This window comes from Mandrillus leucophaeus, unplaced genomic scaffold, assembly GCF_000951045.1.
Source record: "Mandrillus leucophaeus isolate KB7577 unplaced genomic scaffold, Mleu.le_1.0 Scaffold1339, whole genome shotgun sequence".
In the NCBI taxonomy this organism is placed as follows: Eukaryota; Metazoa; Chordata; class Mammalia; order Primates; family Cercopithecidae; genus Mandrillus; species Mandrillus leucophaeus.
The window spans coordinates 96,853-113,245 of record NW_012101298.1 but is presented as its reverse complement, the minus strand read 5'-3'; the positions used below and the strand labels follow the sequence as shown (position 1 = coordinate 113,245).

The following is a 16,393-nucleotide window of genomic DNA, read 5'->3' as shown; positions in this document are numbered from 1 at the left end:
TGGCACATATACACCGTGGAATACTATGCAGCCATAAAAAAGGAATGAGTTCCTGTCCTTTGTAGGGGCATGGATGCAGCTGGAAACCATCATTCTCAGCAAACTATCGCAAGAACAAAAAACCAAACACCGCATGTTCTCTCTCATAGGTAGGAATTGAACAATAAGACCACTTGGACACAGGAAGGGGAACATCACACACCAGGGCCTATTGTGAGGTGGGGGTACGGGGGAGGGATAGCATTAGGAGATATACCTAATGTAAATGACGGGTTAATGGGTGCAGCACACCAACATGGCACATGTATACATTTGTAACAAACCTGCACATTGTGCACATGTACCCTAGAACTTAAAGTATAATTAAAAAAAAGTTTTTTAATAAACTTTCACTCCTGCTCTATAAAAAAAAAAAAAAATGAGTTTTGGAGAACAAGATCATCAACATTCACTGAGCAAGTGGTAGTTAGAATCCCTTTCATATTTGAAGGTCAAACGGCCATAGCTGACATGATTTAGATTATTCAGTCACTCAAAGTAAGATACTGTCACTCCTCCAGCATTCAAGTAGAGATCCTATACACAAAAATAAGACACCAAAGAAATTAGAAGATGATGGTTTTAGTAAAAGCTTAAAATGAACCTAAGACCTTAACTTCAATACCAAGGTAGACTGAACTTCAAATATCGCAAATATATTTTAGCTAGTATCAGGAATTTCACACTTAATTTAACACTCCTCCCCACCCCGCCCAATTCCATCTAACGCTTTTTCTATTTAGGGAAAAAAAGATCATTGTTTGGCTTATTAATCAATGAATGTTAATAACCTTTGGTTAGAGCCTCTTCTCTACCAGAAGTTCTCAGACTAAACGGCTTGCCCACCAACCAATTGGATTGGACTGTCCACAGGGCCTCTCAGAAGACAGGATTCTTTCTCCTATTACCTAAGGGTAGCCCATTTCAGTTACGTTAAATGTCTTAAGCGTTTTCAGTAAAGGGGGTTCTTTAAAATGCATCCCAAGCCCACACTAATTTCTAATAACTTTTTGGTGTAGACTCATGCGTACCTGCTAAAAAACCTGAGCATGTGTGCCTCATATTAGTTTTCTGAGTAAAGCCAGAAGGGGCACTTGAAATGCATAAGGTTAGGAATCATACAGAAAATCTTAGAACTTAAGTTAGAATAGTGTTTCTAACACAGCACACATTTCTATAACCAGACTCTTAGAAGGCTAAAGACATTCAGTAAACAGCCTGAAATTGGAATAAATGTTTAGATCACGGTGAAAAGTGACAGGCTTAGAATTAACCATGCTTCTACTATATTTTCTGAAAAATGAAATAAAGATGAATTCACTAGAGCTTGGGAGACTAACAATTCCTCTCTTCCTCCAAATTCCCTGCAAAAGACAATTATGATTCTAAGTACATATAAAGCCTAATAAATATAGATGACCTACTGGAATAACATTAATGTTTCTCTCCAGGAAGATCTTGTCTGCTTCTGGAGTTGTTGGCTCATTGGCACCTTCAGCAATGATCTGCAAGAGAGTCAGGAACATAGAGAAATGCCAACAACACCGTCAAATCCCCTCCACTGAGGGCAAGAGATGTGCATATATGAACAAGGGCCTGTGGAGAGAAGCACAGTTTCAGTTAAAATTAAATAGAGGTTATTTTGCTCTGCAAAGTGTATAAAACTACCTTTCACTTTTCTATTTATCTAGGTTTTTTTTTTCTTTTTAACAGGAGTGTCAGACAGATGTGTTTTTTTGGTAATGGTTGCACAACTCTGTGCAGGGAGCTAAAATTCATTAAATTACGTACTTTAAATGGGGGAACTGTACGGAATGTGCAATATATGCCAATAAAGCTGCTAAAAAGAAAATTCAATCAGACTCTTCTATGATCCCCCTAATGTCATTCACATTGATAATATTGGTTCCAGTTTCTATAATGTTGTCACCTTGGCTTTGACTCTGGGTGCATTGGATTTGGTCAACTGCTTCTTACTAGCGCTGGGATCAGTATGTCACGGTCGGCCTCCAAGATGTTTCCTTCATAGGGCATTGCCTTAGGGAAGCCCAGAACGGACCCATGTTGCTGCCATTGATTGAAAATCACAATTAATAGCTGCACCAGAGTTTAAATGTTTATATTTAGTGTCTATGCCATAAAAATGTATTAATACCAATTTGAAGTCTTCCAGTTCCTTTGGGTCAATACCATCTGGATTCCATATACTCCCATCAGACTCACCAACAGCAATACATTTAGCACCAAAACGATGTAAATATCTCATAGAGTGTAGGCCCACGTTACCAAATCCCTGTAAAGAACAATTATCCATGACACAAAAATTAAAGTCCTAGTATAGACAACAAGAGTCGTATTTTGATCAATGTAAATCCACATTCTGTTCATTTAGAAGCAATTCTCAAAATTCTTTTGCCAAAAAAAAAAAAAAAAAACCAAAACCACAATGTACTAATTAGTTTCTCTTCAACAATAAAATTCTCTGTTTAAGAATGTGATGACTGGGCATGGTGGCTCACGCTTGTAATCCCAGTACTTTGGGAGGCTGAGGCAGGTGGATCATTTGAGGTCAGGTGTTCGAGACCAGCCACAGCCAACATGGTGAAACCCCGTCTCTACTAAAAATACGAAAATTAGTCAGGTGTGGTGACCCATGCCTGTAATCCCAGCTACTTGGGAGGATGAGGCAGGAGAATCGCTTGAACCTGGGAGATGGAAGTTGCAGTGAGCCGAGATCGCGTCACTGCACTCCAGCTTGGACAGAGCGAGACTGCATCTCAATCAATCAATCAATAAATGGCAGTGGTATTAAATACACCACTAGGTCCTCAGACCTTGATGATCAGATGTCCCATGTTGTGAAAAGGGATGTCACTAATTTGGAGAAATACAACTTTTTTTTTTTTTTTTGAGACTGAGTCTCATTCTGTCACATGGGCTGGAGTGCAATGGCACAATCTCAGCTCACTGCAGCCTCTGCCTCCAGGGTTCAAGTGATTCTCCTGCCTTAGCCTCCTGAGTAGCTGGGATTACAGTCACCGCCATCATGCCCGGCTAATTTTTCGATTTTTAGTAGAGATGGGGTTTCACCATGTTGGCCAGGCTGGTCTCGAATGCCTGGCCTCAAGTGATCCACCTGCCTTGGCTGCCCAAAGTGCTGGGAATACAGGCATGAGCCATTGTGCCCAGCCACAACTTCTATCTCAAAGTAATTCCAACTTAATTAAGATTCTCCTAAGTAAAATACATGTTACCATATCAAACAAATTTGGGTCAATGTGTAAACCTTTCTATATACTTACAAAACTTAGAAAATCATGTTAAGAGACTTGCCCTTCTAGATACAATTTCAGGTTTGAATACTGACCAATATTTTGGTTGAATTTGGTGATAGTTGGTAATAGTTTCACATGTACTTGAGAGATACTTAAATCAGGTCTAGTTACATGAATCATACCAAGGTTCAAAAAACAAAAGATCTATTACTCTGAAAACCACCACTCTAAAATTTAAGAGATTCGAGATAACTGAATTTTAAAAGTACAATTCTAAAAACTTTACTTAATGTCTATCAGTTATTAAGGAAATTTTTTTTTTTTACCTGAATAACAAATGTTTTATCTCCAAACCCTGATGTCATTCCTAAAATGCTCATGTAAGAAGTTTCACTGATGAAGTTTTCAATCCCATGGAAGACACTACGGCCAGTAGCAGAGATGCGTCCATGGATGCCCCCGTGGCTGACGGGTTTACCAGTAACACAGGCACGTGAATTAATATCCCGTAAGAGGGAGTAACTGAAAGAATGAAATGTCAAGTCCAATTTCTCTGTTGAATGAAAATAATGAATTGAAGTCAAAGCACATTCTCATTTAATTAAAAATATGCTCATTAGGAGTGTGTGTATGAATGTATTTAAGGTACATTTTTACCAATAGAGACAAGACTCACTTTTCAGTTTTCTGTTCCTAGAAAATACAGTAAGTAGACTATATTTTGTTTTTTTGAGACAGAGTTTTGCTCTTGTTGCCCAGGCTGGAGTACAATGGCGCGATCTCGGCTCACTGCAACCTCTGCCTCCTGGGTTCAAGCGATTCTCCTGCCTCAGCCGCTCGAGTAGCTGGGATTGCAGGCATGTGCCACCACGCCCAGCTAATTTTGTAATTTTAGTAGACATGGGGTTTCTCCATATTGGTCAGGCTGGTCTTGAATTCCTGACCAAAGGTGATCCGCCCACCTCAGCCTCCCAAAGTGCTGGGATTACAGGCGTGAGGCACCACGCCCGGCAAAGTAGACTATATTTTCTGACAGAAGAAACAGAGTGTAGGGATTGAACATCAAGTAAGTAAAAATAACATCACAAAAGTAGAGCTAGCTCAGCCTAAAGCTATCATTCCTTCAACAAGTATTTAAGCTCTACTAAATCAAGGTACATATACATCTCATTCACGAGTGTCTCAAAATCTAGTATAAGACTTGAGCATGTCACCAAAACAGAGCCTGAGAAAGCAAGAGGCTTTACAATTTTCTTGGATGGGAAGACTCAATGTTGTATTCTGCCACTTGTTAAAAAGGAAGTTTTTAATATAACTTGATACTTAATATAACATGATATTGAAGTTCATCTAAGAGTAGACTAACGAAAGTATTTAATGAAATATTTTTAAAAAGGTACGTGTGGGTGAGAGTCCTGTGCTTCTGTGTGAGCAGAGTATCTTTGGTAGCAGTGGTTAGCTCTGCAAAGTGAAGATGGGGTTAGCAGTCTTCACCACCCATCTTTCTGTCCTCTTTGTGTGTATATTCTTGTTCAAAAACACGTGTAATTAGAAAAAGGAAGAATAGGGCTCAGGAGGGTTTCCCTTCCAAGGCATCAAATATACTATAAACATGGCCACCAGAACACTGCAGAGTAAACTCATCAGTGAAGCAGGAGAAACTAGAGACAGTCTTATTTCGTATAGGCAATTAATATAAAATGAAAATTCATATAAAATTTTAAGTCAGTGGCAAAAGTATGAAATACTCAATAAACCTGTTGAAGCAATTTGCTATCCATGTAAACAAAATAAAATGCCCTACTTCACACCAAACCCCTAACTTCCAGCATATCCCTAACGTTACACCTGGCTGAGTTAAAAAGTGATCTGTTCTTTATCTGTATTGTTTAAATATTTTACAGAGAGAAATTAGAATTATATTATTTGTATAATTACCAACAAAAAGGATGAAAGCAAGGACGAAAAATGCAGTCCAGTAAAGTGTTTTATAGAATTAGTAGTTTTCCCACAGTTTGCTTTCGTGAATAATTAACACTCATGAATACAGAAATGCAAACCGAGTGCCAAATGCTTTTCAACAGTGAGAGTGTAAATGCTGGAGCTGAAGGAAATACTGTCTGGGGTCAGGCCTGGCGCCAACTGCCAGGCTCCCCAGCATATGTAATGGCACTGAAAGCCCAGAGAAGAATACAATCTCCCACCAACACTGCACTTGTAGGTGGGGCTAGGAGAAAGAGGGCAGCACGTTCCAGTTGACATCTAGAAATGAGTAACAAAAACAACTGAATCCTTCCCGTTGGCCTTGATTTTAGATTTCTTATCACTTAAAGAAGGAAAACTATTCACCAGTATAGTTCAAGCGGTAGTGCTTCACAAGACCTTCTTTTGCTGTTAGCACTGAGAATGAGCTACAAATAACATACCGTCCACTGGTTTGCACTATTCAACATAGTATCTTGCTTAAAAAGAACAAGAGATCGGCTGGGCGCAGTGACTTACGCCTGTAATCCCAGCACTTTGGGAGGTCGAGGCGGGTCTTGTTTTTAAGCAAGACACTACACTGAATAGTGCAAACCAGTGGGCAGTATGTTGTTATTTGTAGCTGATTCTCAGTGCTAACAGCAAGATAAAGTCTTGTGAAGCACGGCCCCTTGAACTCTACTGGTGAGCAATTTTCCTTCTTTAAGTGATAAGAAATTTAAAATCAAGGCCTAAGGGAAGGAAGCATAAAAAGGTGACAGGTAGAAAACTGTCCTTTTTGGGAGGGGCAGTTGAAACCACAATTGTTTGAAGTGTCTAATACTGTTCCTATTTTATTTCAGGGAGTTGTATAACTTACCTGATGTAATACCTATAGATATTTATTTTCTGGTACTTACTAAGGGCTATGTACAGTTCTAAGTGCATTAGATTATTATTCACCTAATCCTTATATGAGTCTCACAAAGTAGGTACCATTATTACTGTCATTTTGCATAGGAGGAAATGGAGACACAAAGACTTCCAGGTCACAGAACTGATGGGTGAAGGTGCCAGGATTGGACTTCAGGTGGTCTGCCCATGTTCCCAGCCACGGCATGACATCACCTCAGGAAATGTCCCCATTTCCACATTCTTCCTCTTCTCCAAGGCCCGTCTTTTCACTATGAAAAGAATTCCCCAGGCTTTTATTCCCCTGGGGGACTTCACTACCTCTACCACCCTGCATCTCTTCAGCATTGTCTCTCTCTTGCACCAGTGAATCTGTGGCTCACAGCCAGTACACATGCCAAAAGACAACAAAAACCTTCTTCTTTGGGCAACGGCCACTTTTCAAGCTGTCTTCTTTCTGCTTCTCTCCAGTGCCACTTTTCTTAGTTGGAGGCTATACTTCATGCCCTGCTTCCCTCTTCATATCCCCTTGCAGTCTGGGCCCCTGTAGTAGTCTCCTGCCCTCAAGTCTTCAAATGCACACTTAGCTGAGTCACACCTGCTTGAAACCAGCTCTTTGCTGGTTTCCCTGTATTTTCAGGACAAAGACCAAAGTTCTGACAGTCACCTACCAAGCAGTAACCTGGCCTGACCCTTGTTTCTACTGGCCTTTCTTATACCACCTTTCTCTTTCTCAGCTCTGGCCACAATAGTCAGTCCTTAGCCTCCCAAGTTCACTCAGCTTCTGAACTTTAGAACCTTCCCTCAGGTACTTCCTTCTGTTCCAAACACTTGCCACTACCCCTCCCCTAGTCCATGCCCACACACCCGTCTGAGTGCAGACCAGAAGGCTGTATCTCCTAGGAGGCCTTTTCTGACCTTACCTTGAAAAGATCGAAAGGATTGGTTGGGCCTGTTATTCTTTTTCATAGCTTCAAAACAACTTGCAGCAATTTGTCCCAGTTGTAGTGAATACCTGCTTACCCGTGGCCCTGCATGTAGTAGGCATAAATGTATTTTTTGACTCCATTTCTCTTCCTATTCCTCAAATGTTTCATTGTTTAAGGTTGCACCCCTTTCAGGGACAGGAGTTATGTTTCCTCTCATATTCAGTTCTGTGGTACTACCTCTGCTCAGTCCCCAGACTCAGGTTCTCCTGGTTCTCTGTGACTCAACCTGGTCCCTTTCCTTAATTCCACATGTATCCAATCCAGTTTTGCTGAGTCTCTCTGTCACGCGCCTCACATGTGCCAATGCTCCTCTCCTGGTCCTCTGGCTCCTGGGCTCGGTGGAAAGGCGCTGACACCACAGGAGGTTCTCTCCTGGCGCCAGCACAGCTGGACACTGCTGCCAGCCTACTCTTCCCCAGGAAGGATCAGCAAAGTTTCTCCACTGACTACATGTAAAACACAAACACTGGTGCTTGGTGTTTTTGTCCTGGTTCATTTACCTCTTCATTCTTACTTTCTTTATTTTTTTGAGAAAGGGTCTCTCTCTATTGCTCAGGCTGGAGTGCAGTGGCGCAACCACGGCTCACAGAAGCCTCAACCTCCCAGGCTCAAGCGTGCCTCCCAGGTAGCTGGGATTATAGGTGTATACCACCACGCTTGGCTAATTTTTGTATTTTTTTGGAGAGACAAGGTTTCCCCATGTTGTCTGGACTGGTCTCCAACTCCTGGGCTCAAGTGATCCACCTGCCTTGGCCTCCCAAAGCGCTGGGATTACGAGAACGAGCCACTGCATCCAGCCTTCACTCTTACTTTCTATGACCTTTATAAATATGCCTTACCTTCAGACAATCTGAATTCTATTGTTTCTCTTCCTCTTATCCTCCAGATCTCTAAATGTTCATATTCTACCCATTTTCAAGGTCTAGCCCAAATATCTCCTCTAGAAAGTCTTATTTCAGAATTCATAATCTCCACCGTTGTATTACATTATTTCCATATCTTATCTGCTTATGCGCCTTAGTCCCTCTTTAAATGGAAGCCCTCTGAGGGAAAAATCAGAATTGGATGCTTCTTGATGTATGTTCTAGTGTCTTAGCATACAGAGTGGGCTGCCCTGGTCAGTAAGTGTCCTTTCCCAGTGACAAGTATAGGGCAGCATATAAGTAAAGCACCATTTGTGTTCATTACGATTTAAGAATAGACAAGTAGACATAAAATAATATGCACATCAAGATTATGATTGAATGAGAGAAAAGCCCAGGGATTCTGATATAATCAGTCAAACTGTTAATTCTTGTAGACAGCAAATGCAGAAGCCTCGGGGCTGCCGGTGGGTACTCACATAGTGCCCTATGGTGCTGGCATAGGTATCAGCGATCCAGGACATCTCCCGCTCACCTGTGCTCATGTCTGGGGCAGGCACATCAATGCCAGGACCTGGGGACAGAGGGAAAGAGCAGTGCACCAGTTTTTAAGAAAAATTCTTCTCGAACACAAAGATCCTTGCAAGTCTCTGTAATAACCAGGTTACCATGGCTAGAAAACTTTAGATCTCATTTAGGTAACTAATCAAAGTCATAGAAATATTCATTAAATGTTTCACTATGAAACTTAAGACACATACGACATTACCTAATAATTTCTCCCACTGGCATTTACTTGCTATATGTTTGGAAGTTAGCTATGTACAACAGATACAAGCCACTCCATAGGATTTCTGAGTGTGACCAGAGGATAATCAGTTTAGCTTCTCTTGACCTCATTTCACTAACATGCAATTAGAGATAACAGTACCGTTGTGTTCCATATAAGCAGGATTATTATGGTTTGGGAGTTGACATGTATGAGACAGCACAGTAACATGCCGCTTAGTGGGGGTATAAGCCCTCCTTACCAAGTAGAGAAAAAGGGGAGAGAGTCACATTGCTAAAGCAATTGTGTTAAGCCCTATATTATTTTACTTGTGGAAGAACGTGGCTTTGACCTATTATTCGACACTCAGCACATATAAAATTTTAGCCCTTAGCTTTCAGTTCCCCAGATCATAGCAAATTAAAGTTTTAGGCTAACAAATTAGCTTACAGGCAATAACAGGAATCACTGACTGCACTACTACTGACGGCTACAGTAAGATCCCTGATAAAAACATGTTAAGTGATGCTCACTCAAATCTGTAAAGGTGCAGAAATACTCCTCTCAAACATAGTAAAAATAAAAACAACCTAATTATCTTGTACATCAATTAAATGAACTATGGTATACCTATGCAAAGTACTAAACAGCCATTAGAAAGGGTAACTTATATCCATGTAAATTACTTGGAATTATCACGAACATACATATGGAAAAAGGCAGGTTTCATACAGCAAGTATAACATGTTCCCACTTACAATTTTCTTTCTCTTCCCCTTTCTCTCTGCCCCCATATATATATTGTTTGTAACTTTCTATATTACTTCAATTGTACAATACAAACTCATCTTTACAAAAAGAAAAACACAACTTTAAAAATAGTTAAACTATTAGGCTGGGCACTGTGGCTCACGCCTGTAATCCCAGCACTTAGGGAGGGTGAGGAGGCCAGATCACGAGGTCAGGAGTTCGAGACCAGCCTGACCAACATGGTGAAACCCTGTCTCTACTAAAAATACAAAAATTAACTGGGCATGGTGGCAAGTGCCTGTAATCCCAGTTACTCAGGAGGCTAAGGCAGAAGAATCACTTGAACTCTGGAGGCAGAGGTTGCAGTGAGCCGAGATCATGCCACTGCACTCCAGCCTGGGTGATAGAGCAAGACCCTGTCTCAAAGAAAAAGGTTAAACTATTATGCCCTTCCATAAAATAATTAAAGTTCTTTCTAAGGGCTGTACCCAATTCTTACTATGAATTTTACTTTTTCATGGACAGAATCAGTATATTATAATGTTTTTTCTTAAACTCAGGGGCCCAAGGCCTAGATAATCAACTTCTTTGAACAAGTTGTGATGTAATGGATACAGGGCTGGTATAAGACAACTTTGAAATGGTCAAGGATTGCTTTTTATACCCCAACCTTCTCCACCTCCCACCTAATCTGTAACTCTAAGTCTTAGCACCCTTTCCCTTAGTCACCTTAAAAATCTCATGAAGTCAACAACGACAACAAAAGACTTAAAAAAAAGAATCTCATGAAGTCTAACCTACCCAAACCTATCCTTCATGAGAAGTCTAACCCCACACAACACTTGGAAAGATTAATGCCATATTCTAGCCTCATCCACTGATAAAAGGGCTCTCTGGTGCTCTCCAGCTCCTATTTGCTCACTTTCCATTCCTTTAGTGACATAACTCTGCTGGAGGTCAGTACAACTTTGTTTAATCACTCCTTTTCTCCCAATGTACAAATGACAAATTGGTCCTGAATCTTTCTACAGGTATCTACAAAGGTATTATGCTTGCTTTAGGATTCAATAAGCTTGTTACCTCAAACAACAATTCCAACTAGGCCAGGGCAGTGGCTTATGCCTATAATCCCAGCACTTTGGGAGGCTGAGGGAGGAGGATGGCTTGAGCCCAGGAATTTGAGACAAGCCTGGGCAACATAGTGAGATCCCATCTTGATTAAACAGTATATTTAAAAAACAAAAAACTGGCTGGGCGTAGTGGCTCACGCCTGTAATCTCAGCACTTTGAGAGGCCAAGGTGGGCGGATCATGAGGTCAAGAGATCGAGACCATCCTGGCCGACATGGTGAAAACCTGTCTCTACTAAAAGTACAAAAATTAGCTGGGTGTGGTGGCGCGCGCCTGTAGTCCCAGCTATTCGGGAGGCTGAGGCAGGAGAATTGCTTGAACCAGGGAGGCGGATGTTGGCAGTGAGTCGAGATCACACCACTGCACTCCAGCCTGGTGACCGAGTGAGACTGTCTGAAAAACAAAAAAAACAAAAAACAATTCCAACTGGAGAAAGGCTCTGGCAAGTGGCAAGTCTGAAGCACAGTTTGTAAATCAGAAACATATAATGATAAAATCCTTCTTAAAAGCAGTCTATACATGCTAAACATGAAACAGCTTCACCCACCCAAAACAAAAATCACAAGTCTATTAATTATTAGGCTTACTAGTTTTCTACTCCATACAAAACATACAAAATGTATAGGGATGCACAGATTACAAGTAGTTCCTGAATAACAGATACATCATTTATTTTTTAATTTTTATTTTTTGAGATGGAGTTTCACTCTTGTTGCCCAGGCTGGAGTACAATGGCATGATGTCAGCTCACTGCAACCTCCGCCTTTCAGGTTCAAGCAATTCTCCTCCCTCAGCCTCCTGAGTAGCTGGGATTATAGGTATCCGCCACCATGCCTGGCTAATTTTTTCTATTTTTAGTAGAGATGGGGTTTCACCATGTTGGCCAGGCTGGTCTCGAACTCCTGACCTCAGGTAATCCACCCACCTCGGCCTCCCAAAGTGCTGGGATTACAGGCATGAGCCACTGCGCCCGGCCTAACAGGTAAATTCTTATATAGAGAACAGGTCGGAGGCAGAAGTTCATCTTTTTTAAAAAAGCAACGTTTCTAACAGCATGTGACTAGAGTAGGAGATGAAAGGGTAATTCTGGTGCACACAGATATAAGGGGATGAGAAGGGAGGAGACATCACGGTCCTGCAGAACTTTACATAGGTGATACTTACACTCACACAAGAGAATGAACATTGACCTTTCAAAAGCTTTTCCAAAAACAGAAGAGGAAGGAATACTCCTCAACTCATTCCATGAGGCTAGAATTGTCCCAATACAAACACTAGACAAAGACATCATAAGAAAACCATAGATCAATGTCACTTACAATAGTATTAAAAAGAATACTTAGTCATAAGGCTTCTACAGTGAGAACTACAAAACATCATTGAAAGAAATTAGAGACCTAAATAAATGGAAAGACATCTCATATTCAGCATTGGAAGGCTTAATATAGTTAAGATGGCAATACTGGTTGAGTGCAGTGGCTCATGCCTATAATCCCAGAATTTGGGGAAGCTGAGGTGGGAAGACTGCTTGAGCTCAGGAGTTTGAGACCAGTCTGGGGTACACGATGAGACCTTGTCTCTACAGAAAATTAAAAAATTAGCCAGGCGCAATTGCGCATGCCTGTGGTTCTAGCTACTTGGGAGGGTGAGGTGAGAGGATTGCTTGAGCCCAGGAGGTCAAGGTTGCAGTGACTGCTGCCTGGTACTCCAGCCTGGGTGAAAGGGGAGGGTAGGGAAGACGGCAATACTCCACAAATTGGTGTACAGATTCAATGCAATTCCTATCAAAATCCCAGCCTCTTTTTTTTTTTTTCGTTTTGTTTTGCAGAAATTTACAAGCTGATGCTAAACACACATGTGACAGGATCAGGGCTCAGGCTCAGATCTGACCCTCAATCTGACACTCTCTGTGGAAAGGGCAGTCAGGAAATAACAGATAAATAACATCAAACTTGAAGGTTTGCCTAGGAGTGAGAGAAAAAACTCCCTTTGCCTACCTCCTAGGCTTCAACGCTGTCTGGGCCCAGATGTCAGTTTAGCTGCATCCTGATGAGGCTTTTGCGCATTAAGCAAATAAATCAAATTACTAGAGTTTAAGCTGTGTTTTCTTTCAGTATTCCAAGGAATCACTTTTTGACCTTTGGAATTATTAGGTACTTGTCAATTCTGATACAATTAAGCTGGAGATATTGCAGATATGGGCGATAAATATGACTGAATAAAGTCTGAAACCATTCAAGATTGTTAAGTGTGTTTGAGATTTAGGTGAAGAGGAAAGACCTTATAAAAATTATGAAGGCTATTAACAGGCTGAACATAACTTCGATTTGCCACATCTCAGCATCAGTAAGTATTCCTGTAAAAGTGTGAGGGAGGTAGTTTAACTCATGTTAACTTATGTTAACAGGCTCCGTGCAATGATGCACAAGTTCACAGTAGTGCTGGGGATGTGGCATGTCAAAGGCCCAAATGCCTTTTATTATGAAAGATAGGCCAAATCTAGTCAAGTTTTAGAGTTACCTATACTTACTGTATTTCTATATTAGGTTATTTCACGACATTCATTTCATGACATTTTTTACCTAAAAATGAATCTGAATGGCTTTCTTTTCTTTCTTCTTGAGATGTGGTCTCATTTTGTTGCTCAGGCCAGAGTGCAGTGGCACGATCACAGCTCACTGCAGCCTTGACCTCCCAGGCTTAAGTGATCCTCCCATCTTAGTAGTTGGGACCACAGGCATGCAATATCACGCTTGGATAATGTTTTCATTTTTTTTAGAGATGGGGTCTTGCTATATTGCCCAGGGTGGTCTCGAACTTCCAGGCTCCCATCCTCCCACTTCAGCCTCCAAAAATGCTGGGATTACAAGCACAAGCCACCACGCCCAGCATTTATAGTTTAATTTCATAGGAACTTGTCCATGGTGGAGGAAATGCTGATAAAAGGAAAGTAGAGAAAAATACACTTTATTTCCTATTTAAGTCGTCCTTATTTTGTTTAACTATACTGATACTGATAGGGCATTCTATTATTAAGTAACTATTAACATTCTATTAACTATACTGATAGAGCAAGCATTCTATTAAGTAATTATGTATATTCTATTGAAACAAATTAGAAGCCTTCTAGATAAAAAATATATAGAAAGGTTTAAACTGCTTGAAAATTAAAGGATAAATGACAAATATTTACATATCATAGAAAAGAATACTCAGATCGTACACAAAGAACATATAAACACAGATAATAGTAAGATACAAAAACATCAAGCAAACGAAGATTAGTATCTTCAGAAATGTTGTATGTTTAGCAAAAGCTCCTATAACAAATAGTAGGAGGCCGGGCATTGTGGTTCATGCCTGCAATCCCAGCACTTTGGGAGTCTGAGATGGGTGGATCACCTGAGGTCAGGAGTTCAAGACCAGCCTGACCAACATGGCGAAACTCTATTTCTACTAAAAATATGAAAATCAGCTGGGCATGATGGCACATGCCTGCAGTCTCAGCTACTTGGGAGGCTGAGACAAGAGAATTGCTTGAAGCCGGGAGGTGGAGGTTGCAGTGAGCCGAGACTGCACCATTACACTCCAGCCTGGGCGACAGAGCAAGACTCTGTCTCAAAAAAACAATAAAAACAACAACAACAAAAAACAAATATCACTTTCATACTTACGGTATAGTTCTTGGGATTGATCTTAACACCAGCTTTAGCACCCCCAAATGGCACATCTGAAAGAGAAGACTGATGGTTGCTATTCCATATAAAGGTTACAAAAGTAAAATGACAGAAAGCACCACACAATTTTAGAAAAACGTGATGCTTTAAGCTTGAATTTCTGAAAGTTCAAGAAATAAACCTACCATCGTTTTCTAAACTGTACGTTAAACAACATTTTATTGAACAGGAATTGTTCAATAACATTGGCTAGCCAAGTTCATATATATATATATTTTTTTTTACATAATAATAAAGCAATAATAATACTTCAACCTCTAATCCATAGATTGCAAATACAATAATGATAGCTTATTTTGTTGGGGAACAGGAGTGGGTTGGGACAGAGGGAAAGGGAACAGGACTTTTGCTGAAAGGAGGGATGATAGGAACACAGGGCTGTGAGTGAAAAGAAGAACAAATAGAAGAAACCACAGAGAGGGCGGCTGGCCGGGCCGGGGCGGGCGCCTCCCTGGCCCTGCTCCTGGACTCAGGTCTGGGTCCTGCCTGGGTGCCCCTCCTGCCAAGGCCCTGGCCTCTTCCCAGGGTGGCTGGCCCAGTCCTAGACCCTAGGACATCTGAAGGGCAGGGGTCCCAACGGCCTGAGAGGGTATGGGGCAGGGGCAGCAGGCTGACCCACCTGGGCCCAAAAGCCACCATTTGGGGGCTGGCATGCTGCCTAGAGAGAGCGTGCCCTGGGAAAGGGGCGCACAAGAGTTTCTCTCCTGAGAGGCCCCCATGCGGGTCGGGGCAAACAAGCGGGCTTTATCTGCCTTGAGGCAGCGCTCCCTAAGTGAAGCAGGTCTACCCCAGAAGCACAGGGGCTTGGTTGGCACCTGAACTCCCTGTGCGAGGCAGCACCTGCTCATGGAGCCCCTCAGCCTGCAGGTGCACACCTGATTTCCAAGTCCTGCCTGGGGCCTTGCTAGGTGGGGGACAGACCTGGAACAGGACCCTAAGCCCACCGCCTCCTCATACCTGGCGGTCCAGGGCTCCCTGCCCAGTGGAGCCAGCACTGGCTAGCCAGGCCCCTCCTGCCTGATCCCCCCGAGGCCAAGCTCCTCTCCTGCAGTGGTGCCACCCTGCCCGGCAGGCAGCTCTGGGGGCATGGGCAAAGGAGAAGGGAGGGCCGCAGCCCTCTGGGAATGGCCTTTCTGAGCCACTCAGTGGCTGGACTGGGGCTCTGGCAGGAGTTGGGGGCATTAACACCCCATCCTCCCCTGGGCTCTACCTCATCTGATGCTCCAGAAGCCCCTGCCCCAAACCCCTACACACTCTGTTCTATACCTCAGCCCCTCTGAACACCCTGGCACCATGGGGCCCAATGCCTGTCCTCCCCCGAGAGGGAACGGCTCTGGAGCAACGGGCAGCGGGGTGCCCTCCCTGCCATCAAGATTTGGTGCTTGGAGCTGGTAGAGGGCTGGTCGCATCTCTCTGGGGCACACCAGTTCCTGCTTCCCCAACCTATGGCTTTGGTGCAGAGCCCCAAAGGAGAGAGCAGGGGAGGTGGGTGGCAGAAGAAGGGGGGATCTGTGGCTCAGTTTGTGGCAAATACGTTTTTGTGTGTTTTTTTTTTTTTTCCTTTTTTTACCTTGTTCTTGTGTAAAAAGTGCACGAAAGCTCGGCAGCCTATGCAAACATCAGCAGTGTTTCCAGGGGCGGGGGAACTGGGAGGGGCCCCAGGCCTGGCACCCAGCTTGCGACTGAAGGTGGCCTTGTATTGCTTAGAAACGTGTGTTTCAGTTTAAATACCAGACAGTAAAAATAGAGCTCGAGGACCACCTGCACTGTTGCCAAATCATTGCCAGAATGAACAGCTTAAATAAACAATAGAAATATTTACTTCTCGATAAAAACCACAGTGAAACCGTTTACCTTTCTTTGCATTATATATAATAAATATTTGTAACGGGCCCGGCTGCGGGCGGCGGAGCCGAGGGCAGCGGAGGGGTCAGGACACCTCGATGACCTCCACGCTGCCCGAGAAG

At 42.5% G+C, this 16,393-nt stretch overlaps 1 protein-coding gene across 1 annotated transcript in view; it reads right to left on the bottom strand.

Moving 5' to 3' along the window:
• The window catches only part of LOC105534360 (glutamate dehydrogenase 1, mitochondrial-like), a 30,938-nt gene that overhangs the window by 11,099 nt on the left and 3,446 nt on the right, over nucleotides 1-16,393 (bottom strand). Inside the window, 9 exon segments of the mRNA XM_011973069.1 lie at nucleotides 453-576; nucleotides 1,464-1,544; nucleotides 1,970-2,022; nucleotides 2,025-2,106; nucleotides 2,195-2,332; nucleotides 3,641-3,836; nucleotides 8,527-8,690; nucleotides 13,508-13,522; nucleotides 14,364-14,419. Coding sequence (XP_011828459.1) covers nucleotides 453-576; nucleotides 1,464-1,544; nucleotides 1,970-2,022; nucleotides 2,025-2,106; nucleotides 2,195-2,332; nucleotides 3,641-3,836; nucleotides 8,527-8,690; nucleotides 13,508-13,522; nucleotides 14,364-14,419 — 909 coding nt within the window.